Raw genomic sequence first — 25388 nt, forward strand, 5'->3', positions numbered from 1 at the left:
GGCATCTCAGTTTGTCGTTAACAAAGAGCCTGGCAACAGAAACACCATGCCAGTCAAAGGAACATTCTTGCAATTAATTCCCTTTATTTACTCTTACTTCTTTTCTGAGGATACAGTGGACCATGACAATAACAAATCCTTGCAATGAATCAAACACTGCAAAGAGTATCTGAAACAGTATGGATCGTTTATCTGTCATTGCCAGGACTGCTGACATCCAGGTTAGTGCGAGGAGCGGCAAAACCACACACGAACTCCACAGGGATGCCCTGAGCAAACAGGAAAGAATAATAATTAAAACAAGATTACTGAATCAGGCTTGTGTAAGCCACTCAAGGACAGACTTAACTCAGTGCTGAGAATTATTTAATACTAACTTGTGAGAGAGAGAAAGCCACAGTGAACATGGTGGGGTATTTAGAAAAGTTGTTAAAAGTTATTTATATGACAGCCAACAAGATTCTCCTGAAGTGTGCTGGTTTGCTTGAGGCCCGAAAGGCTGAGTCCCCCACAACACTTGGGTTCCTTATATGACATGGGGGTGTCAGCATAAAGGTCCCTTTTGAAGGAGAAAAACAAACAGGTGCCTACACATGTTTAGACATGTTGATTTGGAGCTTACTTCAAAAATACTTTAGGACCTGTACAGTAATTCTTGCAACATAACGTAAACCTTGTGTAAAAAGGCACCCTGTGTATAACGTTCAACATGAGTATTGCCCTTTTGCATGCAACGTCACAGATCAAATGACCGCACTTGTCGGCCATTTTGAACGTTAAGAAGCCTTGGAAGGCATGTTGACACAGAGCTTCCCGTGTAAGTTTTGAAGATGTTTATTTTGTGTTGTGCTGTTGGATGCACCAACAGACAAGGCCCAAAGCCAGGTCTTTCTTTTTATCATTTTCTGAAGGATCCTGAAAGACGAAAAAAGTGGATTTATGCGGTAAATAGGAAAGGCTGGGAGCCAACAACTTACAGCCGTTTATGTAGCAAACACTTTGTGTCAGGTAAGATTTTTAATTTTTTTTTTTCCGATATCATATAAGAGTTTATTATGTTATCATTCCAATTCAGTGTTATATTTGTCATAATCATGATCAAAATATGTTTCAGGGTTTGGAATTAGCAACTGCCAACTAGATAAGGGTTAATTTGGAATGTGGTGGGAAAATTTCACAAATTTACACACCACAGTGGCGAATTTGTTTTTCGTGTTTGAGTTAAAATAATTTCTAGCGTTAATTTTATTTGTATAAATACTGTACACTTTGCAATCAAGCAATCTGTGGTAAATATGTGAAAAAGTGAGTATATAAGTGGTTTAGCTCTTTAACCCTTATAAAAAGAAGTATACGGAAAGTATACTTGGGTCAAAATAGTATGGTTTAGTCTGCTATTAGTACAATATGTTGTACTATTTTGACCAAAGTATACTTACAGTATAAGGGAAAATAAATAAATGAATGCTCTCCTGCTCCTCATAAAACCTGGTCTGGGTTTCATATTATTATTATTGTTATTTATTTCTTAGCAGACACCCTTATCCAGGGCGACTTACAATTGTTACAAGATATCACATTATTTTTTTACATACAATTACCCATTTATACAGTTGGGTTTTTACTGGAGCAATCTAGGTAAAGTACCTTGCTCAAGGGTACAGCAGCAGTGTCCCCACCTGGAATTGAACCCACGACCTTCTGGTTAAGAGTCCAGAGCCCTAACCACTACTCCACACTGCTGCCCAGTGTGAACGGGAACCTGCATACAGCAGCTAGAGCAGCAGCACTGGCCATAGTTACTGCACTCTCACGAGCCCGACTCCATCACACAGAGTTAAGAACGGGTCCCGTGTGTAAAAGTTAGAAAACATAATAAAACAATACAATCGACTTAAATTGTGTTCCTTTGTTCGTGGATATATTTGCATTGAGTTATACGATTTCAAAACTTTTCTGTAAATGTAAAGGTCTAAAAAAGCCAATTATTAGTTTAATTAAGGGCTTTATTTGAAATTGAGAGCACAGCTGGAACAAAAACCAGCAGACACAGGGGTAATCCAGGACCAGAGTTGAGAACCACTGACATAAACAGTGGCATGCACATGTCACATGAGTCAATCATGACCGTGCATTGATATATCTCTCACGATGTGCACCTTAGAGATAGCTGACTTCATCCGACAGTGTAAAAGACCGTCCCTGAGATGTTTTGGACTGCCTATACAGTTTATCACACACATACGCTCTTTTCTTTTTTTCCCACACATACACTTGACGCGGTTCGCAAAAACTTGCCGTCGAAATAGTTAGTGAAGCTTACCGTCCAAAATGGCCGACCACACATTGGGTCACGAGATTTGGTGACGTGTTTGCAAAAGGTCAATAACTTGCATACCTGAACAATTTTGGATTGCCTCACTGTATAATGTGGACCGGATCTCTTGTGACAGTACATGCATGTAACATTTCTTTTTCACCTTTATACCATGTTTTCCAGTGTGAAATGTTCTACGATAAGTTGCACCAGTTTATTTTTAACCATATTTTATTTTTAGCCATATGCACTGCTAGATCAGCTATTTAAATTCCCTAATGTTATTTAAAAATTCAAACAGTGTACTCAACTGCCAATACAAGAGACTTACATGGCATTGCTGGCAGTAGTAGCAGATAAAGCTGTTGTTGAAACAACTCCACATTTGGCACACTTTAATGTTAAACCTGCATGGGGCTCGCTCATCTGCCTGTAAATAATAGAAACAAAAAAAGCACAATGTTGCCATGCTTGCAAAACTGTCACTTGAAGTAAAGTCGCAAATCAGATTATGCCTTTTAACAGACAGATGCACTATTATACTATAATACAGCAAGCATTCCCATCATAAATGATACTGCCAAAGAAGAAGCACAGCTGATAATATTATATTTCTTCCAAGCACTTTGACATTCATTTTACAATAGCAAGGAGAAATTGCCTAATTTCCATTTAATAAACAAACAGTAGACTATAAACGATATGGTACATTATTTATATTTGCATTCTATCTACTTACCCTGCTCTGTGTTTCATTTGTTTATCTAAGATCCCGTCTCTGGATACAAGTTTATTGAAAACCAGAATGCCTATCACCATGTTGACCTGTGAAAACAGAAACCCATTTTGTAACAATAGCCACATATTTGTATTATTATTATCTATTATTCACCCAGTTTACGAAGGTGATCCGGAAGACAACAAATATGAGCAACATATTCATTTAATAGCAGCATGTTATCTTAAGAGAATACATCTTAACATTGAAGAAAAAATAGCATTCAGACATCAATAATTAAATTCATTTTTAAACTTGAAACAAACACTAGCCAGTGGAAATGCAAATTCAACCAGTGATATGCTTTGGTAAATGCCTCGCTTTATATAATTTGTATACTATATATTGTATATAAATAATTCTTCAACATCTATTGGAATTTTCAATTTCCCCTTAGTTTTGTGAAACTTGATCCCAGACGCCTCCCTGGGACCCTAAATACAGTAAACTGGCATTTCATTTCTTAAAGTAATCTAATCCAGTTCATTCTTTGTTACATTACCATGGCCGCATCAACAGCAGTAACCATCACAGATTACATATTTTACAGCATCTGTCTTGCTGTTTAACTGCCTGGGATCATTCAGATTAATGTTTGAACTTTGTCTCATACATCAGTGTAAGTTAATTCTAAATGTAAAACATTACAGCTACTCATCTATTCTTAAACATGCCTGATGCCCAAACCCCCATACATCTACACCAGTATACAGTATACATTTTGTATTCATATCACCTACTAAGGAAAAATCCATGTTGGCTTTCAGGCATATTCCAGATGACGTCTGATTTAATTTTCCTGAGTAGAGATGGAGATGACCTTTCCAGGTATTGCGGTGACTCTTCATCAGCTGTCACACTGAATTAAGTCTCCTTTAGTTCATGAGTGTTGCAGTCGTCTTAGCCAATCTACACACCATGTTTTAGGTGTTGATTTGAACTAGGTCCCCACACACTAGTCACCTTTCTTCAGAACAATACTGTTGTAATATCACTCCCTCACGAGCTGACATTTTTATGTCTTTCATGGCTTCTCTGTGACCATACAGTTGTTTTGTGCCTTCTGATAGCTCTTGGGTAAGTCAATGCTGGTGCTGCTGTTTGTGACATTTTATGTACAGGGGTGGCCAATTTCTAAAAAAAAGCATTTGGTCACTTGTTGTCCAAGGGGCCAAATGCTAGAAAAATCTACTTGCCCTTCTTAAAAATCTCCCCGTCGCACAAAACACACACAAAAAAAGTAGAATATGACTTGTAGGATTTTGGTTTTATTTAACAGTGAACACAATCAATCAATTAGTGATTAACTGGGGCGGGTCTAGCCTTGTAGCTTGACTGGTTCACTAAATTCTTCAAGATACACAAAAGGTTCCCTGTGACCCCACCTCACCTCAACAAATTTATACCATACTTTAAGGAAATGTTTATTTCAGTGCAGTTTGCAACACATTTGCTAGGACATTTAAATAACATACTAAGAGTACAACTATAATAAGCAATACTTGGAGTTATTCAAATATAAAATTGCTTCTGCCTGTTTTTTCCACTCTTTCTTTATAAGCTGAATTCAACTTCTGATGTACAGGTGTTTTCATTCCAATTATTACTGCTGCTTTGTGGAATTCAGATTTTCTTGACATTCTTTCAGTTTTGTAACTGCTGAACCCCAGATTTATAAAGAACGTGTGTTTTTCTACCAAAATGCACTCAATATTTACAGTAGGCTCCATCAAATACTGCAGACATAAAATGTTTTTTTTTATTTTGTTTATTTCTATGATATATTTATTTTACTTAACAGTACTATACTTATAATTATAAAACGGATTGTCAGAATGCTGCATGGTAATTGATCCATCAGTGTTCCAAGCTGTTACAATATCAAACACAATGCCACGATTAGGAACTACTTAGGAACAAAGGCAAATCACTGCACCTGTGCTAACCACGTATCACTGTGCCACTAAAATCAAAGAAAACATCTGTCAAAATACCTGCTGTCATGAAAGATACTGAAGACATCAAGGTGTTTTGTAATATCTTCCAGTTTATATTAATTTGCAATACGAACCAGTTCACTATTTTAAACACCACGCTGTTTTGGTATTTTATTTGTAGTAGGCCTCATTTTCTGTAACTTCGGTCGGATCCAGTTGTCAGATATTCCGTTTTATTTTAGTTGGTATCAGCCGTCGTTTTGTGAAACTGACTAAATTCATTTTGAACTGAGGATATTTTAATATTTGTCGACAGTATTTACATTACTACACGCGATGTCTTAATCACCTGACTCTCGCCTATCTTCACTCTCTTCTCCTTACTACCGCTTACTCACTCTTTAGATACAAAAAACTCTAAATGAAATTAATACCACACAAATTGGGCTGTTAAGAGCTTACATGACTGGCTTTAAAAAATACAATTTGACTTTAAATTAATTACTTAATTAATAATCTTCATCCCAACAAAACATCTTAAACTCTTGCACTCTTGCAATTACCTAGCAACAGTGTTAGTTACGTACAACATGCAGGAAGGCAGCACCTCACAGATACACAACTAAGGTTTTTTGGACAGTTGTTTAAAGTAAGAAAAATGAATTTAAACACATATAGCAAGGTTTTTATAGTTATTTAAAGTCTTTATTTAAGAATATATATATTTTTTGCATGCCCTCTTGTGCCTTACTGCTTAAGCATTTCATTTCTATTATTATAAACATATTTGCCAATCTTAATGTTTTAATAGCTTCACAAATCGATGAATTGTGCATGTCCAATAAATAACTAATATACTAATATATTTATTTAATATAGCATTTATATATATATATATATATATATATATATATATATATATATATATATATATATATATATATATAATTAAAAACATGTAAATAAGGTAAATAGCAAACTAGGTTAGCAACACTAAAATCGAAAGAAAAAAAAATCCTAATTTTTTTGCCAGGGAAAGCTTGTCTTGAAATGCTTCTAAACAGTATACTTTACGTTTTTTTTTTTAAACATATTCCAAACAACTACACGCATGACCATGAACTGTTATAAATTACACAACACATTTTTTTCAAATCCGCTAATAATTTAGCGACTATGGTGTAATTTTTTTTAAAAACCTTACTAGGTTGTTGCATTTAAATGTCAGGTTAATATAGTAACTTATTTGCTAATTTACAAAAAACGTAAATAATACCTTTAAGTTTAAAAGATTAGCATTTGTCTTGACAGATGCTCTCACTCTCTTGGCAGCCATTTCTGGGTTTCTTTGTAACCAACAGAAGATCAGCTTTTTCCACAGCTAGCCAATCAGAATTAACAGGGGTGGGACGTAAACACTTTTTAAAATGTATGTGTATGTGCTAGACTTCCGAAATTTGCGGGGCTCTCTACAAATATATCTGTCTTTGTAGCAGCAGAGCGAACATAAGAAAAATAAACAAATACAAACTACTTGTCCGACAGGCAAATTATAACGGCAAAACTTGCCCTTCCTACAAATCCTGTTGGCCCGGGCGTTGGGCGATACGAATTGGCTACCCCTGCATGTATATGATACAAAACAATGCTTTGACAATCCCTCTTGGGGTGATGCTTTCTCCTGGAATAGCGTTTCGGACCTCAGTGTCCTCTTCTCCTATCGTGGTCTAGTTTGCCGACTGCTTCCAGTTTTTCAGTCTGCGATTATCGCTGACAAACCCAACTCTGTTGTCCTTGCATTTTTTTCATAACAGTTTTCTTTTTTCATCACTCATATTCTTTGGATGTTGTTTCTTCTTACCTGTTCTATATTATCCCTTATTCTATTCTTAATCTCATTCTGTGGACACACAGTAGTGTATCATGGCACATCTGCTTCCAGGAAAGACACTTCAAAACAATATTTAATTTCCTCTGGTTGACTTTTTCTATATATCTATTCCCTGTTCAATTTTTTTTCCCTCAGCATTATCAATGGCCAGTATCTGCCACACATAATTGCTTTTTCCCCTCACAGTGGTTTTCCAATAACAACAATATTGGCCACCATGTTGACAACTCCCAACCCCGGTCACGACACTGTGAAGTATATTATACTGTATTAAAGTTTAGAAAGTAAAAATGTACTGAGCTGTGATAACTGATAGTGTATCTAGACATCTCTGTCTATTGTCCAGCAGTTTCAAAATGACCTCACCGGGCAACCTCAGGCTGACCAATCAGGAGCTAGATTAAAAACCATCATTCACCAAGTTCTGACAGGAAACTGCATTACCAGGACAAGTGTGTGGTGCCTTTCTGTCATCTACTTGAGGATTTACCCTGTGCAGCAACAAAACGGGTGTCTATTTCATCATCTGTCACTTTGGTTTTCAGTGCATGTTGAATAGTGATGACCTTGCCAGTTTTCTTAGAAACAGGATGCTAGTCATCTTTCAGTAAGGGAAACTGCTCTAGCAAGATGTTTAGCATAAAGCCTACCCAATCTACTAGTGTTATATCACTTTTTTTTTAGATGACATTCCAGTCTATTACTTACTTTATATCTGTGGTATGCACTCTACAATTTGTGATTCTTTCAGTCCATTCCGTACCGGGATCTTGTTCAAATGAGGTCTATAATTTCTTCGAACAATTAAACAATTAAAGATCTGTTTGGAACACAGCTCTGGATGGTTCGACTCAAGAATTAAGCACGTGGTTAGAACAAGGTCATTGAATTGAATGGATTGAGTGTCGCTGCTTTACACTAAAACCTCCAGGAGCTATCATGCTGTAAATTCCTGGCTTAAAAAACAAAGCTTGGTCTCATAGCCAATGACTGCTGTCAAAAATATTCCCTTTAATTAACTGTGCCCATTCTCTAAAAACTACTGTTTAGTAAACACCCTATGAAGAGTTAAGGTTAATCCCTTTGTGGCAGAAAGGGAAAAGTGATGGTCCAGACAGCCTTTTCCTGCTCTTGATATTAATTTTGTTAATTACAATCATTGCACATTCTGAGTTGCTGTGATTGAGTTTTGTTAAACATTTACACTGATGTGACAGTTTATATGAATTTAAACAAGAATGTCATGTCAACATTGCAAGGAGCATTATTATATTTTGATTTTAGTTTTACTCAATTACACTTCAGCTTCTTAATGACAGTATGCCACCTGGAAGAGCAATTCTATTATTAATGTCTGATTACTTTTTACACCCCAAACTACTGATATATCAAAGGAGGTTTTAATTAAAGTTATAGCTGGCTTTAGGTGTCGACTGACAATATTAACTTCTAAGTTACTCTGTTATTTTCTCTATTTTTGATGACACATATGTTTACCAGGACAACAGCAGCTGCGGGTCCAACAAAGGCATATAAAAGTCCTCCTTCAAGAGACAGCCAGCAGCTAGAAAGAACACAAGACAACAACAGCTTACTCATAAAAATTAACACTGGGCATTAAATTAATGGTGCAGAGACGAAGTATAGTATACAGTTGTATTATTGTCTACTGTCTGGGGAATTCTGCCATATGGCATAGTTCTACATGAAAAGGTTTACAGGGGAATAAACTGCTGACAGAACACACTTAATATATTCATATTTAATAGGAACACAAATCATAAGAAATTAGAGACCATAAAGGAGTCCTTAGTAGAACATTTTGTTTAAGAATTCGCAAATAAAGCAACGTATACCCTTTAACTAGACTATAAAATCACACTTTTTGTCTCCCAGCACTATCATTTAATTTAAAGAGTCAGCTGACATCCATAGTAAATACACATTTCTTTTTCTTTTTAAAACACACCCAAAAAAGACAGCAATCTGTTAAACAAAAGAATCTGCTAGAGGTTTCACACACTAAATCCCTGTTACAGGGCTTTCTCAAAGGTACCTAGTGTAAGCCCTTATAATTAATTTCAACACAGATTATTTGCAGTTATTAAATAAGGCAGGCTATCTATCCCTGTCTGACAGTACGCTACACATGCCTGTGTGCTAAAAACAGGAATCTTAATCTGCTGTCCCTTTGAGGTCCCTTATTAACTTCCTCGCCAGCACAGATCCTCTCTGTGCTTTGTCATGCACTGAATACCTGACTGGGTTCTTCGTGGCTGTGTCTGGAGTTATGGGCCTGAGGCCGTTGGCTGTGTTCCAGATGTCTCAAGACATCTTTGCCTCCTATTGCATACCTTTCTTGCAAAAACCACCACAACGTATATTAACATTTCAGTCCATTTGTGTGATCAGAAATTCATCATTTAGAATTTTAACCCGCCCTTAATATACACCCCCCCAAAAAAAACATTTTCCAGGCTAAAAAAAAATGAAAAGGGACATTTCTGCAACTATTACTGCATAATAGTAGTACTTACTACTGAGGCGTTCCATAGCCTTTAGCCTTTGTAAATCCCATGGAAATGGCAACAACTAATGCTGGTAATCCTGAAGAAAAAAAACTTTGGTTAGAGAGATCCCATTTATATACTTTCCCTAAATTAGGTGAGCAAACCTTTCTAGCTCTTTAATGCTTACAGAATGGGCATGTGCACAGGAAGTACTGTCTGCACATCCCTATAGGTCCAAATGCTTTTTAAAGATGTGTGCCAACTTAGTTTGCCGCAAAGCTTCACATAATCAATTCAACTGATTCAAACACATACTGGAGAGATGATGGTGGACTGACACAAGACACTGTTGAGCTCAGGGAAAACAAATGCGTCACTATAAAAATGCAGGGCTACATTCTCAAAGGTTTTTGCTCCAAGTTTTTCAGAAAGGGGAAAAAATGCACCCAATAAACTTGAATTAAGTATTAAATTGTATTAAGTTGTAATGTAAGTATTAAATTAAATTATAAAGGTGTTTTTTCCATTGATAAAAAACAATTGCCCTAATGATGATTTGGAGTAAATAGCGTTGAGAATCTAGCCCACTGTGATTAAACTAAAACTCATATACTGATGTGCATGTACAGTAATTCTCTACCTCATATACAGCATACTTTATGTATTTCTGAATCTACATCATTTATAAGCTTTTTCGTTAGCCTGGTTATTGATTGCTGCAATGAAATGTATCTATTCCACTTAACTCTGTGATTAAGTATTGCACATGAATCTGTCTGTTCAAAACCCCCATTTTCTCCCTGCCTAGCGCTGCACAGTATGTCTGAAATGTAATGATGTCATCATCTAGCTGCAGGCGCACATTGAAAGCATGTCTATCTTAAAGTAAATATAAATTCTAATTAAAAAACCTTTGTTTCGTTTTGTATAGCTTTAGTTATAGAAATGTCCCACAACTGCCCTTGTTATAATAATGTTACCATATTCAATAAAACAAATACAATTAAATTCTGATACTCTGGTAGCCCTTCACTACATGAGAGGACTTTAAAGGACTCCAGCAATTAATGTTGCATTGGGAGCTGCCTTCAGAGTATAAGCTTTTATATGATCTACTGCCAATCTCTTTCTGTCTGCATGTGTGTGTGTGTGTGTTTGTGTGCGTACAAAGGATTCAGGAACAAATGAGTCTTGCTGTGTTGCTAGGTTACCAGAGAAATAAATCACAGCTCTGTGTACCTTTGAAATGCCCCTTCCTGTCTTTCTCAATAATTATACCTTTCAAGCTGAATCATCCCTAGACCGAAAACAAATTATGTTTGCATATCACTGTGGATAGAAAATGTATAATCAGCCTATATGACTCATTGATCACGCCATGTTAATAGGTTATTAGGTACAAACTGATAATCCTTGTCCCATTGAATGGACTTTTCATAATATAAATGGGTGAACATTTATATAAATGGGTGAACATTCTTTTATTTTTTTCTGATGGCCTCAACAAGCCGTCATACTATTGGGCTGGTCAAGAAAGGAATGGATTTGCTCCGTGTCTTGGGTTTCCACATGCAGTATGTATTGGAAAGCATGTAAGTAATATTATTTGAATAAAAAAGATACTCTGCTTCCAATAGAAATGATATGTGTGAATTTGTTCAGGTAGAACTGTGTTTGAGACTCACCCCATCCAAGGCACAAGAAACGCTTCCTTATTAGCCTTGTCCGAACCTTCCCAGTAACAGCCATGTAAGACTGCCAAGCTTCTGTCAAAACCCAGCAGAATGAAGCCAAGAAGAAGAAGTGTAAAAACGCTGTGCTCATTGTACAGACACCCTGTCAATAGAGAGAAGAAAGACAGAAATTGCTTTCGGTCATTAAAAAATGCTTTCTTAATGACAAAGAAATGACAAGCACTGTACAGAGGATAAAATAACATAATTAGTGCACAACAGAACCTACTTACACTTGCTAATTAAACAAGTTTTCAGTGCAATGTTTTTTAGAAGACATGACAGATTATGTAAACTATATTACAGCCATTTTGCTTAACGTAGAAGGCATTTGAAAGCAGGTTTAAGTAGATGGATAATTTATAATTAGATGGATAATTTAAAAGAGTATCCTACTCTGTCAAAGATGTTTTTGGCAACTATGACTTAGAATCCCGTCCATAATGCACAGCAGCAAATACATTTCATTTCCAACATTTCATTTGTTTAATAATGATTTAGTTGCAACTGTCTATGATTCTTGTAAGAAGCACTCTAATCGCACTCTGCACTCAAATGTTATAAAGTTATGGCAAGCATGAAACCACATGGATTATGCCCTATGGATTCCAACAGTTCATATTTGCACAATAGTCTCCGTCTGTGTTGTAATGGGCTGCTTGTTACAAGGGAAGATGATTCAAACGTTGTTTCATTAAGATTAGAGTAAAGATACAGCAACCGTATCAGACAGAGATGCTGGGGGGATTCTTGTAAAGGAGGGAAAACCTTTCAAGCTATGCAAATGTTAAATAACCTTATAAAATACAATAGCTTTTTGTTCTCCCAGGATTAGATCACGAAAGCTACTGCTAATAAAGAGCTTGCCTGTCCTTAACTGCAGTAATTTGTTCATCTAAAGCTTATATTGTTATTTCATACATGACTTACACGATCCAAGCGACTCCAAACAAATAATTTTTGTTTAAACTGTAAACCTGGGTCACAGTGTGACATGTTTTCCCTAAAGCTTCTAGTCACTAATTATAGTTGTGTTACAGATTGAAATTCTTTATGAGGGAATTGGCTCTTTTTTTTCTTTTCACTCTATAATTAACCTTTGTGTTGTAAGGTTTAAACTTAATTTAGAACCCATAGTTTGGAAGCTTCTTGCATGTCTTTAAAAAAAAAAATAACAATAATAATTCCTGCTTGCGATTTTAGATAGATGATATGCAAGAGCATGTGATGTTTTGTTATATTATTATTGTTGATATGCTAATGTTATCTGCAGCTACGCAGCTAAGAAATTTGTTATAAGGACGGCCTATCCTGCATTACATATTAGTCACAAGTAGAACAAAGCATCAAGGCTAATTCAATTCAACATTCATTTCTCTAAAGCTACAGTATCCACATAGTCCTGTTTGCTTGAAATGTTTTGAAATGAATAGTCCTGTATAATATACATATATACAACTCAGCAAATGATCACATGGCTCAATTAAACTCCTACTAGACATTAGAATTCCCCAGCCTGTAGCACCTCCACACTATGAGCCAGCTCCTCAATGTTTCATTGCTGTCTCTAACGCTATTGTGCCAAGGGTTTTACAGGAATTCTGATGAAAAGGTGTTATTTAAAATGCATGGTTATCACATGAACAATCGACGGCAAGCTACCCACACCTGATACCTGCAAGCTTTGAGGGGATAACTAAAAAGGTGATCCGTGCCAAATTTTGAGTAGTGTCATTTTTTAAACCTGGGGATTTGTTAGTCACATCGTAATATATTTTAATTCATTATATAGTATAGAAAAATAAAAACGGGTTTAAAAGATTGATAAAGCTAGCCTAGAAGCAACATGTACAGATGCACCAGTATGCCATACAAGTGGAATGTGCAAGCATGCGCACCTATTGTTCTGTGAGGAAGGACGACTAACCTTGATTTGCATGACAACCTCCTTCCAATCATTGTTAGACAAATATGAAGGAGGAGAAAGGGGAGGAGGCACCCTAGGGTTCTTAAATGAAAATGACTCTATATAGTGCCCTTTATAAAGTCTGATTGCTGGGTGATGTTGTCTTTGAGCCCACTGTCTCTGTAACCATGGTAACTAGGATGATGTACAGTAATAACACCATCACCTTAGTAAGTAGAAGGAGTAAATGTGAAATTATCTTAGTCAAGGTTAATCATACATGTGCCACAACAAAATCTGTTTTATATATATATATATATATATATATATATATATATATATATATGTAAAACATACCCACCCTTACACCTTTGTTTTTATTGTATGTATTGTTGTATATTTTGAATTGTGTACATGTATTGTGTATATTGTTTTCTTTTAATAAAAGTGTATTTTTTAAATATACTTGTTATTGAAAAATGTATATAGACATAAGTATTACTGTATGGTATGCAATGAATGCTGTATGATATCTTTATACTATATTCATGATGTCTTTATATTTGATTCATGAGATCTGGTGTAAAACATAATAATTAAAACAAATCAGATAACGTTAAGAGCAAGTTCTCACATGGAGCTTCACATAATAATCTACAAGTAACAAGTATAACCTGTGATTTTATCATTCCTGAAATACGACTGGTGAGTGGAGACTTTTATTGTAGCCGTGAGGATCAGAGATTTGCACAGGGTACTACATTAAACTGGAGAGCTATCTGAATTATTAGTAAAGTATTTGGTGCTGTGCGAGTACATCTACCATGTCAACTAGGATTACAGATGTTCATATAAATAATTTAACAGCTCTTTAGCACGGTATGTATAGGAAGCCAATCGTTTTGTGCGTTTCTCAAATTATATATACACCTTAAAACACCATCTTCCACTAAAAACGTGTACGTTTTCTATATTAAAACAGGTTTAGATATCCCACGTAGACTTGATTAAAATGTCATAAACAGTATTTTCTACATGAAGTAAAGTGTTTGTACCCACTTTCCCAACGACATTTTTGAAAGGAAATAAACATTTGGCAAGTAGTGATTGTAACTATGCATAGACATAAATTATACTGACAAATATTTGTGTATGTTAAAAAAATTAATAAATACAGCGATCAATTTCCTGAAGATAAAATGTATTTATAATAAAAATTAAAGGTAAATATACATTACGATAAATGTCACCTTTTTAAACAAAAAAATACGGTCTGCAATACACTTCAATAAATAAGATGACAACATATTTAAACAAAAATTACTTTCTACAATGCAATCCTGTTTTCGTTTCTCAAAAAAAATTTAAACGGCAGCAGAAGCAAACCACAGTAATGATATTACTTTATGAAAATGTGTCTTTTGTGCAGAAACCACAATACCAGGGACAAAATTCTATTTTCATATTGTTTTTGCCTGAAAAATCTTTTTCTGGAATAGATCACGGTAATTAAGCTACACAGAAACACAACAGAGAAGCACACAGAACATATCATTGTAAGATAAGTAATAAGTACAAAATAAATAAAAGAAACAGGGATATATGTTCTAATCCAAGGCTATTATTGTAGCATGGCCAAGTCCCGTTGTGGGTGAGTACCCAGGGTCTGGAAAGTATGGGGATGATTTCAGAGAATACTATGGAGATTAAAATGGCCAAGTACATCATTAGTCGTAGTAGTGCCTGATACATAATACATCTGAGGGGTATTTTAGCCCCTATTGTGCATTGTATAATTTTTTCATAGCACAGTGTTTTTTTAATACCGTTTTTTATAACATCATCCCTTTTTTAGGATATCTTGAAACAAAACTCCCTCTCTACAGTAGTTACTGCACAGTGTAATATTTCTTAATGCTCGTCATTTAAGGTTTAACTTTCAGTAACAAAGCTTTCAGTATTTTCAGCTTCTTTGTTTATGATGACTTGGTTATAATTGATCAGTTATTTTTTAAGGCTTATTTTGTATTTATAAATGTATCGTGTACCAATATGTATACATTTTTAAAGTATTTATTCATTGGCACTCAGATTGTCTCAGTTTTTAAAATGTTTACACCCGGCTGTGCATATGAGTACCTGCACTTTTCTGTTGAGAATTTCACCCCTGAGGCCACACAATCTGCTGCCATGACAACATTGATTTGCCACAGATACAGGTTCTATTTACATAAACCACCACAAAACATTTTAAATGTCTTCACTGAACTGGAGAACAAAAAAAGGGGGTTATTAAAATGTAATTATATTGTTATTATTTGTTTATTTAGCAGACGCCTTTATCCAAGGCGACTTACAGAGACTAGGGTGTATGAACTATGCATCAGCTGCAGAGTCACTTACAATTATGTCTCACCCTAAAGACAGAGCACAAGGAGGTTAAGTGACTTGCTCAGGGTCACACAATGAGTCAGTGGCTGAGGTGGGATTTGAACTGGGGACCTCCTGGTTACAAGCCCTTTTCTTTAACCACTGGACCAGAATATATGTACAGGGCACGTTTAAAATAAAGTATAAACAAAACAAAAACAAATATATACCCCTATGCCTTACAAAAACACAAGATAAGTATTGAAATAGTTTCTATATTTTCTAAAATAGAAGCGTCAAAAAGTAGCCCATACTTGTGCTTGTGATACCAGTATTTTGAAAGGTATGTGGTATACTCTGATTGCAAATACAAATGCCATTTAAAATACCACCCAGGCATGCATTCCAGCAGTATTCTGAATATCTACAGTAGATTCACAGAATAATCATTTTGAATATAAGGATCAAGAATACTACTGCACTTGTTTTTAAGCTTGATAACTGTTTAGAAACTGCCCAATGGAAGCTGTCGAGGAAAAAGTTTTCTCCAGACACTCTTGAACTTTTATGTATTTTAACTGTAACACATTGCAATTCTATCGAGGGAACAAACATTCAAACACTGCAGACGTTCAAATTAGTATTTCCCAAACACAATTACTGTATAAGTGAAGCTTGAAAACCAACAGAATTCTCTCACGAAGTAATTGGGAATGGTTGCACATTACTCGAATGATCCTGAGGGCTCAAGCTTTTCTGTTATCAGGGAAACAATCTCTCAGTTCTGCGGCTAAGGCCATGCACACTTGATTCTTCCATGAGGCATGATTAACCCATAGGAGGTTTAATAGTTTATTTGGAAATATTGGAAATTTGGTATAACATACAGTAGACCTTGACTTTCCCTTTATGTCACCCCTGCTATGGAACCAGCTGCTGTATTTCCAATACCTTTGGTGAGTTCTCCTGCATCCAGAATAATCTGTTTGTTCTCTGTAAGAACACTGTAACAAAATATCCTGCCATTCTGCACAGAGAATGGTAAATTAGGCTTACCATTTTATGTCACATTCACAATTGATCATTATTATACAATTAATGTTCCTAAATATTTAAATGCTTACCCGAAAAACAGTACATGCTAAACTGTATAATATTTCTTTTTTTATGTCCACCTAAAGACGTTCTATTTTCACCATCAGTGAATTATAAAACAAAATGTAAAAATAACATGACACATGAAATGTCCCTTTCTTGTACCGGACACAGCGATGTTTAGCAGAAATACTTCCGATCTTTAACGCAGCTGGTGTCTTTTTCATTGAAGACATTTTAAAGAAATCGTTCAGTTCTATGCAGTGTGTTAAATCATTTACAGGAAGCAAACTAAACTGGCTGCCAGGTTCCTAAATGCAGTGTAACAAGTAGTGCATCAATAAGGCAAGCGTTTCTTGTATTTATTTTTAAGTGATAAAAAAATGTCTATTTATACTCTTCTTTTGCCTATTAAAAAACATTAATAATTGTAATATGTTCCGCTGATAAATGACATGTCTGCATCAAAACATGTGTTAAGAACTCAGAGTATGATTACTGCAAAGTCATTGAAAGCTCAATTAAAACACCAACAACGTGTCATTAGTAAAATCCCAATTTCTCAGACAAAAAAATGATTTTGTTTTTCATTTTTTAAGTTGTTTTGCATTTGTGTGCTAAACTGGCTTCATTTATTTAATGATATGCTGAGTTTTATTGAAAAGCAAGCATTTAAATGTAGGTATCACGCGTGTCGAAGAGAAATGTATTAGTTAGACCTCCAGTCTTGTTGATCTGCCGTGGATTTCAATTACCAAGACAGGACTGTCTAACTAATGCATGCTCTGAGATGAAGGCACTTAACAAATTGATGCCCCAAAGGAGATTTTTAAACTCATATTGAATTTGATTTTATGTCATGTAATATTTAATGAGAACAAGTTCTTTACGAGTTCGAAGTGTTTTTCGTAATTGATGTACTGTACTTAAAGGAGGAAACACAATGTTTAATAGAAATCAGGAAATGTCATGGTTAACTGGTTAAATATCCATAGGGCATAGACAGAAGTAAAAAAAAAAAAAAAGTTAATTGTTTAGTTTTGCTGTTGCAATAACATGTAATGGTTATTATTTTTCCCAATAGAGAAAGACACATTTTTAACTAGAAGCAATGTTAGTTTTATACCTTTATGCAAGATGCATGCTATGTTTGCACTGTACTAAATCAGTCATAAAATGTTCTATACCAGAAAATAGCTTTTTTTTATTGCAAAAGATTAAGGGTCTATTTTATTGATGATGATCCAAGCAGCTGCCTTCCTAAATCTCATAAACCTGTTGTAAGGCAGACCTCTACAGTAGCTGTGCTTAGTGAAGTTAATAAGGGGGCAACAAATCTCTCGTGGGGGTAAACACCATGGAAATGAAACAGAGCTATAGAGCATTTAGGTAGTGAGATCCATATGCAAAACGATACTTCTTTCACAGACTGGCTGATGACTAAGGACTAATGAGGTTGTTTGTATCCCCTCTTGACTTGTAATAGTGACCTTTCTTGTAACAGGATACTTGCATTTACAATTATTTTTAAGTAACTGTCATCTTATATTATATGATCTACTGTGCTGTGGAGTAGGCAGCTACATGCATCTCCAGTACTATACATGGCAACTGTTTGGGGAAATTGTTCAATTGAAATTCCATTCCATTCCATAAAACTGAAATGAACAGCCCTTAAAAACATACTATCTAGATTTGTTCATAGCAAACCAATTACAATAAAATACACAGTAAAAACATATGAGGTTACAAAATCTGGTAGTCTTTCTGAAGGTATTGGGACTGTATGATAGTGTACCATGGTGTGTTCTAGAGTAACTTACTGGTAGGCTAGGGCTTATATTCAAGAATTCTAGAGATTGTACATAAGAACATATGAAAGGTTAAAGATGAGAGGAGGCCATTCGGCCCATCTTGCTTGTTTGGTTGTTAGTAGCTTATTGATCCCAGAATCTCATCAAGCAGCTTCTTGAAGGATCCCAGGGTGTCAGCTTCAACAACATTACTGGGGAGTTGGTTCCAGACTCCCACAATTCTGTGTAAACAAGTGCCTCCTATTTTCTGTTCTAAAGGCCCCTTTATCTAATCTCCATTTGTGACCCCTGGTCCTTGTTTCTTTTTTCAGGTTGAAAAAGTCCCCTGGGTCAACGTTGTCAATACCTTTTAGAATTTTGAATGCTTGAATCAGATCACCGCGTAGTCTTCTTTGTTCAAGACTGAATAGATTAAATTATTTTAGCCTGTCTGCATATGACATGCCTTTTAAACCAGGAAATCATTCTGGTTGCTCTTCTTTGCACTCTTTCTAGAGCAGCAATATTCTTTTTGTAACAAGGTGACCAGAACTGAACACAATATTTTAGATGAGGTCTTACTAATGCATTGTAAAGTTTTAACATTACTTCCCTTAATTTAAATTCAACACTTTTCACTATATATCTGAGCATCTTGTTAGCCTTTTTTATAGCTTCTCCACATTGTCTAGATGAAGACATTTCTGAGTCAACATAAACTCCCAGGTTTCATAGATTCCTTCTTCAATTTCAGTATCTCCCATATAGTATTTATAATGTATATTTGTATTGCCTGTGTGCACTACCTTACACTTTTCTATATTAAATGTGATTTGCCATGTGTCTGCCCAGTTCTGAATGCTGTCTAGATCATTTTGAATTACCTCTGCTGTGGCAACAGTGTTTGCCATTCCTCCTATTTTTGTGTCTGCAAATTTAACAAGTTTGCTTACTATACCAGAATCTAAGTCATTAATGTAGATTAGGAAGAGCAGAGGACCTAATATTGATCCCTGTGGTACTCCACTGTTTATCTCGCTCCATTTTGAGGTTTCTCCTCTAATCAGTACTTTCTGTTTTCTACATGTTAACCACTCCCTAATCCATGTGCATGCATTTCCTTGAATCCCTACTGCATTCAGTAAGAATGAATCTTTGTCAAAAGCTTTCTGGAAATCTAAGTAAACCATGTTTTATGCTTTGCAATTATCCACTGTCGATGTTGCACTCTCAAAAAAATCAAGCAGGTTAGTTAGACACGATCTCCCTTTCCTAAAACCATGCTGACTGTCTCCCAGGACACTGTCACCATATAGGTAATTTTCCATTTTGGATCTTATTATAGTTTCCATAAGTTTCCATATAGGTAATTTTCCATTTTGGATCTTATTATAGTTTCCATATAATTTACAGATTGTAGCAATGTACCAAAGCGCCATGTCACCCCTCAAACATTCTAAATCAAAGCTTGTGAGCTTGAAGAGCAGGAGCTGAAGCAATAGCGAGACTACGAGGCTTTGATATACAGGTGCACTCCACTTATAACGGACCCTGTTAGAACGGAGTTTCTTTACAACGTATTGAGGAGAAATGTCTCTGCCAAACAACATGGGTTTTAATGGGGAATTACGCTGGTTAAAACAGACTCGTTTATAACGCATATACCGTTTAACACGTACAGTTTTCCTGTTCCACAGGCAGACGTTTTGCATTTAATATGTACAGTTTTCTACAGTTTAATAAGTACTGATTTCCATTGTCCCTTGGAGTCCGTTATAAGTGGAGTGCACTTGTATATGGTATGTAATTTATTTTAGAGTCCTGAATCTTACCTTAATTAACTCAATTTCACTGGGATTAAGCACTTACAGTCATTATCTCTGCCAAAACTTTCATTACAATGGATCAACAACATCAATCTTAAGACTGCAGTAGGAGATGTTCAATTTGAGTTTTGGGGTATCAGTATAAGGAACTATAAATTACAGAAGACTATTCATTTGGATTTCTATTGTACTCTGCACAAATGTGATTGACATTACATTAGGTGGGTTTATTTGCAGATGTCTGTTGGAGAAGCTGAACACAGGGACAGCACTGGAATGCTGGTTTTAAAGTGGATTCAGTTTGCTTTGCCAATGTTTTACTGTGCAGGATCCGGTCATCTTCCTCCATATCTGCATCCTTTTGAGCTCTAAAACCTTGCTCAAACCTGCAGTGGTGTCTATTCAATAGACCTAAATGGATCTAAATATAACAGTCTACAGGTTTGATCCTAATTTAATTAACAATGGCAGAATGTAGATCTGCTGAATAGACCCCCTTATCTTGCCACATGACAAATGCCACATGTCTGCCATGGACTCTTGCAGAGCAAAAATATGTCACTACTATGACCAGTATTTTTTTTTTTAACAACAATCACTGATGTAAACCAGATGTGTTGAATACTAGGAACAGGCAAATGTGAATTAGTTTGCATCACATATGTGCTGAACCCAGTACATACTAGGCTGCAAAACCTGAATAAATTGCTTGGCAGTATAGGGTATAAAAACAGAGAAATACACAATGAATGATGCTAACTTATACTATACTGGCTGTATGCTGCATATTACCTTTAAGACTGAACCCCCAAGGGCATGATCTAATATACTGTGAGGTATTCCATTGCAATTCCTTTCTCATTTAGCCAATATTATTTTCTTTCTGTCCTGCAGTACAGAAGAACCTTGCTCCATTCTGCATCTCCACTAACAGAATATGCTGTACCAGTATTGTTTCTCAATAGCAAGATCCTTCATGTTAACCTTGTTGTGATGTGCACATAGTGAGCATGTAGTTTTGGTGAATAGTTTCTGATGATATCAAACCTAAGGCTATTTAACATTGAAATACATGGTCCCATTCATGTTACATGGAATCACTGGAGCTGGTAAGAAGTGAGGTCTCAAGAAACCAGAGCTGCAGGACAGTAGAATGCTGCATATTGCTCTGAGTCAGAAGATATATGTGTAGAGCAAAGAATAAAAGCAAGTCCAGCATTGCAAAGGCGTATGATTATGCAGTACTTCAATGAAGCATTGAATATTAAAAATGTTACTATTTCCCAAGTGCAATAAAGCTAGACCCACATGACTTCATGGGGTAGGGTTGTGTGCTATGTTAGTTGTCTCTGAACTCAATTTTATTAAAAGTGCTATGGTACAACAAATGTGTGGATTACAGACTGTTCAAGTGTTAACCTCAATTACACCATTTTCTGCAATGGCATTAGAGTGCGCAGATAGTGAGGCACTCAAGCATGAGCTTGCTATAAAATTAGCATCGCTGCCCACTATATGTTCCAAATCCATTTATGATAACGTTGTGATCTGCTACTGTTTATGTGCAGTAATACACTGGTTTTAAAGGTATCCAACTATAATTAGTCTTTTCTGTAAATATACATAACACAATAATGCACAATTAGTTGCACATTGGCATTTAAAATAAAGTACCTGTCCTTTGAAAAACAATGGCATTTTCATGCTGAAATATAGGAAACTTTCACATTCTGCTCTGCATGAACTCCCACAATGCCTTGGGTGCCAGTGGGTAAAAAAACAAAACAAAAAAAAAATACTTCTGGATATAATGTCAATAGCATTGAAAGTGAAGAGCTTTCTGGCTATATCTCTGCTCATCCAAAAGTAAACATGGTCATCACAAACTAAAAATGTTTTTAGGGAGGAATATAAATGATATATAACAACATGGCAATACTAGTTAACTGACTTGATTGCAAAACATAGTTAAATAGTAAACACTGCCTACAGACATTGAATATATATAATACAAATACAACCAATATATTTGCTTTGTTTTAACTTTCAGAAGATCTGTTATGACAAGATTGAAGTATAAAATGACTGGATTGATAATAACACAACAGGCAGGAGTCCCGTATTCACCATTCCTTCAGTCTTGTAACAACAGCAGTTGACACAGATAACAATAATTGGAGCTATAATACAAACAAACAAACACAAAATCCACTTTAGTATGATAATTAGCTTTGAACAATGCGTTGAGTTACTAATCTTATTACGCACAGACCAGCTGCCTCTACAATTATTGTTATAAACTCCTGTATATTTAAAAACATCCTTCCCGGTACAAAAGACAACTTCAGCCTTCACAAAAAGCCAGAGCATTTGGCCAGATGAACCACCTAGAGAAAAAGTCAAAAGTTTTTATGTATGTACCAAAAATGCTTGGATCAGTTTAACATTGTTCATGGAAATAATACGTGACCCTAACAGCTAACAAGGCAAAATGGGAAATCAGTATCTTTTGCAAGACCACTTGTTTGACCTTCCTATTCCTTGATGAAGCAATACATTTAAACACAATTTTTAGTACTATTCTAACACTTGATCATGAGTCTAAAAACACATGCTATAGCTTCAAGGTTGCCGATGACAGATCAGTTTTGTAAAAGAACAGATAATGAAATCAGCATTATCCAGCCTACAGCACTGTTATACACTGAGCAACCTGACATTTCAGGAAGTCGATCACTTTTTTCACCAGCTGGTGACCTGTGTTCTATTAAAATTAAAAACCCAAGGCGTCTTCAAGGCTGCAGCCGTCAAACAGAGTTACCATTTTTCCAGACACTGAGGATCAGCTTGAAGCCACTTCAATCAAACCTTTGCCTATTCCTTGTTAGGGACCTTTTCACACAACATGCTGTTACTGACAAAGGTCAGATCATGAATAGGGTGGTAGTGAAGAACTACATTCACTTTCAGTGTCAAAACCCTAACCAAGAACCAAAAAAAAAAAAAAATGTGTCCACATTGTATTTGCTTGTACAATTAAAAACAGTTAATTTTATTAATAGAAAATAGTTGAAAAAACAAGCAACCTCACACCCAGTAAAAATTATTTTAAAGCTGTCCTCTTAGGATGTCAAGCCACTCCTATCTGTAATTCATGACCACTGGTCAGTGGTTGGAAATTCTGGCCTGTGATTGGTTAAAACCTCATCATAGGAGGAAAAATAGATTGGACTATTTCCCTAACATGATTACACCACCGGGCAATAGTCTCCATGTGATTGGTTCACATCAACGTCAGTCCGATCCCTTTTCAAAGGAATGCCCTCCACCACCACTCTTAACAACAATATAAAATGGCTGAATGAAAAAACTGCTGAACAGCGATTCTGTGACTTAACAGAAAATTAATTACAAAACATACTACAAAAGAAAGAAAAAAGCTTGCGGTATGAACTTCAAAAACCTTTTCTATTATTTATTTATGTTATTTAGTTATTATTATTATTATTTATTTCTTAGCAGACGCCCTTATCCAGGGCGACTTACAGTTGTTACAAGATATCACATTATTTTTACATACAATTACCCATTTATACAGTTGGGTTTTTACTGGAGCAATCTAAGTAAAGTACCTTGCTCAAGGGTACAGCAGCAGTGTCCTCCACCTGGGACTGAACCCACGACCTTCCGGTCAAGAGTCCAGAGTCCAGAGCCCTATTTACTTATGCTGTATCAGCTACATTTAAACAAAATACTGTAAAGCCATAAATATTTGCGACCATAATATTTGGTGAATCACACCCATAAAACCTATTCTGCTCCAGAAATGTTGCTGACCTGTTGCACTGGTAGTAGTATATGACTTCATTATATGTACAGCACTAAGAGATTCGTGCCAAACATGTTTACGTTTTATTTTCATACGTGAAAAAGGCATAATAAAAGGCTCGCAAATATTTATGGCTTTACAGTATAAAGTCATATTTACTATCCAACCTTGCCTCTCATTAGTTTGACTGACTCATATATTAAATATGTACTGCAGCCTGCAGCTTCGGGCATTATAGCCCCCTGTCTTCCCTGGGTTAGTTTTCCATTATAGCCCTCCTCCAGTCCATATTTACTATATATATATATATATATATTTATATATATATATATATATATATATATATATATATATATATATATATATATATATATACACTGTATGTATGTAGGTCTAGCATTCTTTATGGGTATGCAGCAATACAAAGCCAAGAGAGGGAAGGAAAGGTAATCCTGGACAATATCTAATCACAGATCTTTTCTTTAAAAAAAGCAGGAGAGGGTGATGGAAGGAGCCTATTTAAAACAGGGAAAATGAAACCACGCCATCGTCAGTCAGCACTATATTGAACATGGAGAGGCACTCAATAGGTTGGTGCTGGGGCATAATAAAGAGATTTACAGCCATTAGCTTCAAAGTCTAGGTAGAAAAACAAATGGCAATTTTTTTCTGCATGACTTTTTAAGAGACAACAAAAAACGCCAACACAGAAAGAGTTACAGACGTGCTCAAATTTGTTGGTACCCTTACAGCTCATTGAAATAATGCTTCATTCCTCCTGAAAAGTGATGAAATTAAAAGCTATTTTATCATGTATACTTGCATGCCTTTGGTATGTCATAGAATAAAGCAAAGAAGCTGTGAAAAGAGATGAATTATTGCTTATTCTACAAAGATATTCTAAAATGGCCTGGACACATTTGTTGGTACCCCTTAGAAAAGATAATAAATAATTGGATTATAGTGATATTTCAAACTGATTAGTTTCTTTAATTAGTATCACACATGTCTCCAATCTTGTAATCAGTCATTCAGCCTATTTAAATGGAGAAAAGTAGTCACTGTGCTGTTTGGTATCATTGTGTGCACCACACTGAACATGGACCAGAGAAAGCAAAGGAGAGAGTTGTCTGAGGAGATCACAAAGAAAATAATAGACAAGCATGGTAAAGGTAAAGGCTACAAGACCATCTCCAAGCAGCTTGATGTTCCTGTGACAACAGTTGCAAATATTATTAAGAAGTTTAAGGTCCATGGAACTGTAGCCAACCTCCCTGGGCGCGGCCGCAAGAGGAAAATCGACCCCAGATTGAACAGAAGGATAGTGCGAATGGTAGAAAAGAACCAAGGATAACTGCCAAAGAGATACAAGCTGAACTCCAAGGTGAAGGTACGTCAGTTTC

General features: G+C 35.7%; 1 protein-coding gene across 4 annotated transcripts in view; it reads right to left on the minus strand.

The window, feature by feature from the left end:
* The window catches only part of adgrb3 (adhesion G protein-coupled receptor B3), a 216490-nt gene that overhangs the window by 12460 nt on the left and 178642 nt on the right, over nt 1-25388 (minus strand). For all 4 annotated transcript variants that reach the window (XM_059025012.1, XM_059025013.1, XM_059025011.1 and 1 more), the window contains 6 exons: nt 11119-11269; nt 9461-9530; nt 8421-8487; nt 3057-3142; nt 2649-2747; nt 98-269 (listed from right to left, as the gene is read on the minus strand). In XM_059025012.1, the coding sequence (XP_058880995.1) occupies nt 98-269; nt 2649-2747; nt 3057-3142; nt 8421-8487; nt 9461-9530; nt 11119-11269 (645 nt within the window). The remainder of the gene's footprint in view (nt 1-97; nt 270-2648; nt 2748-3056; nt 3143-8420; nt 8488-9460; nt 9531-11118; nt 11270-25388) is intronic.

Source organism: Acipenser ruthenus, chromosome 6, assembly GCF_902713425.1.
Source record: "Acipenser ruthenus chromosome 6, fAciRut3.2 maternal haplotype, whole genome shotgun sequence".
Lineage (NCBI taxonomy): Eukaryota > Metazoa > Chordata > Actinopteri > Acipenseriformes > Acipenseridae > Acipenser > Acipenser ruthenus.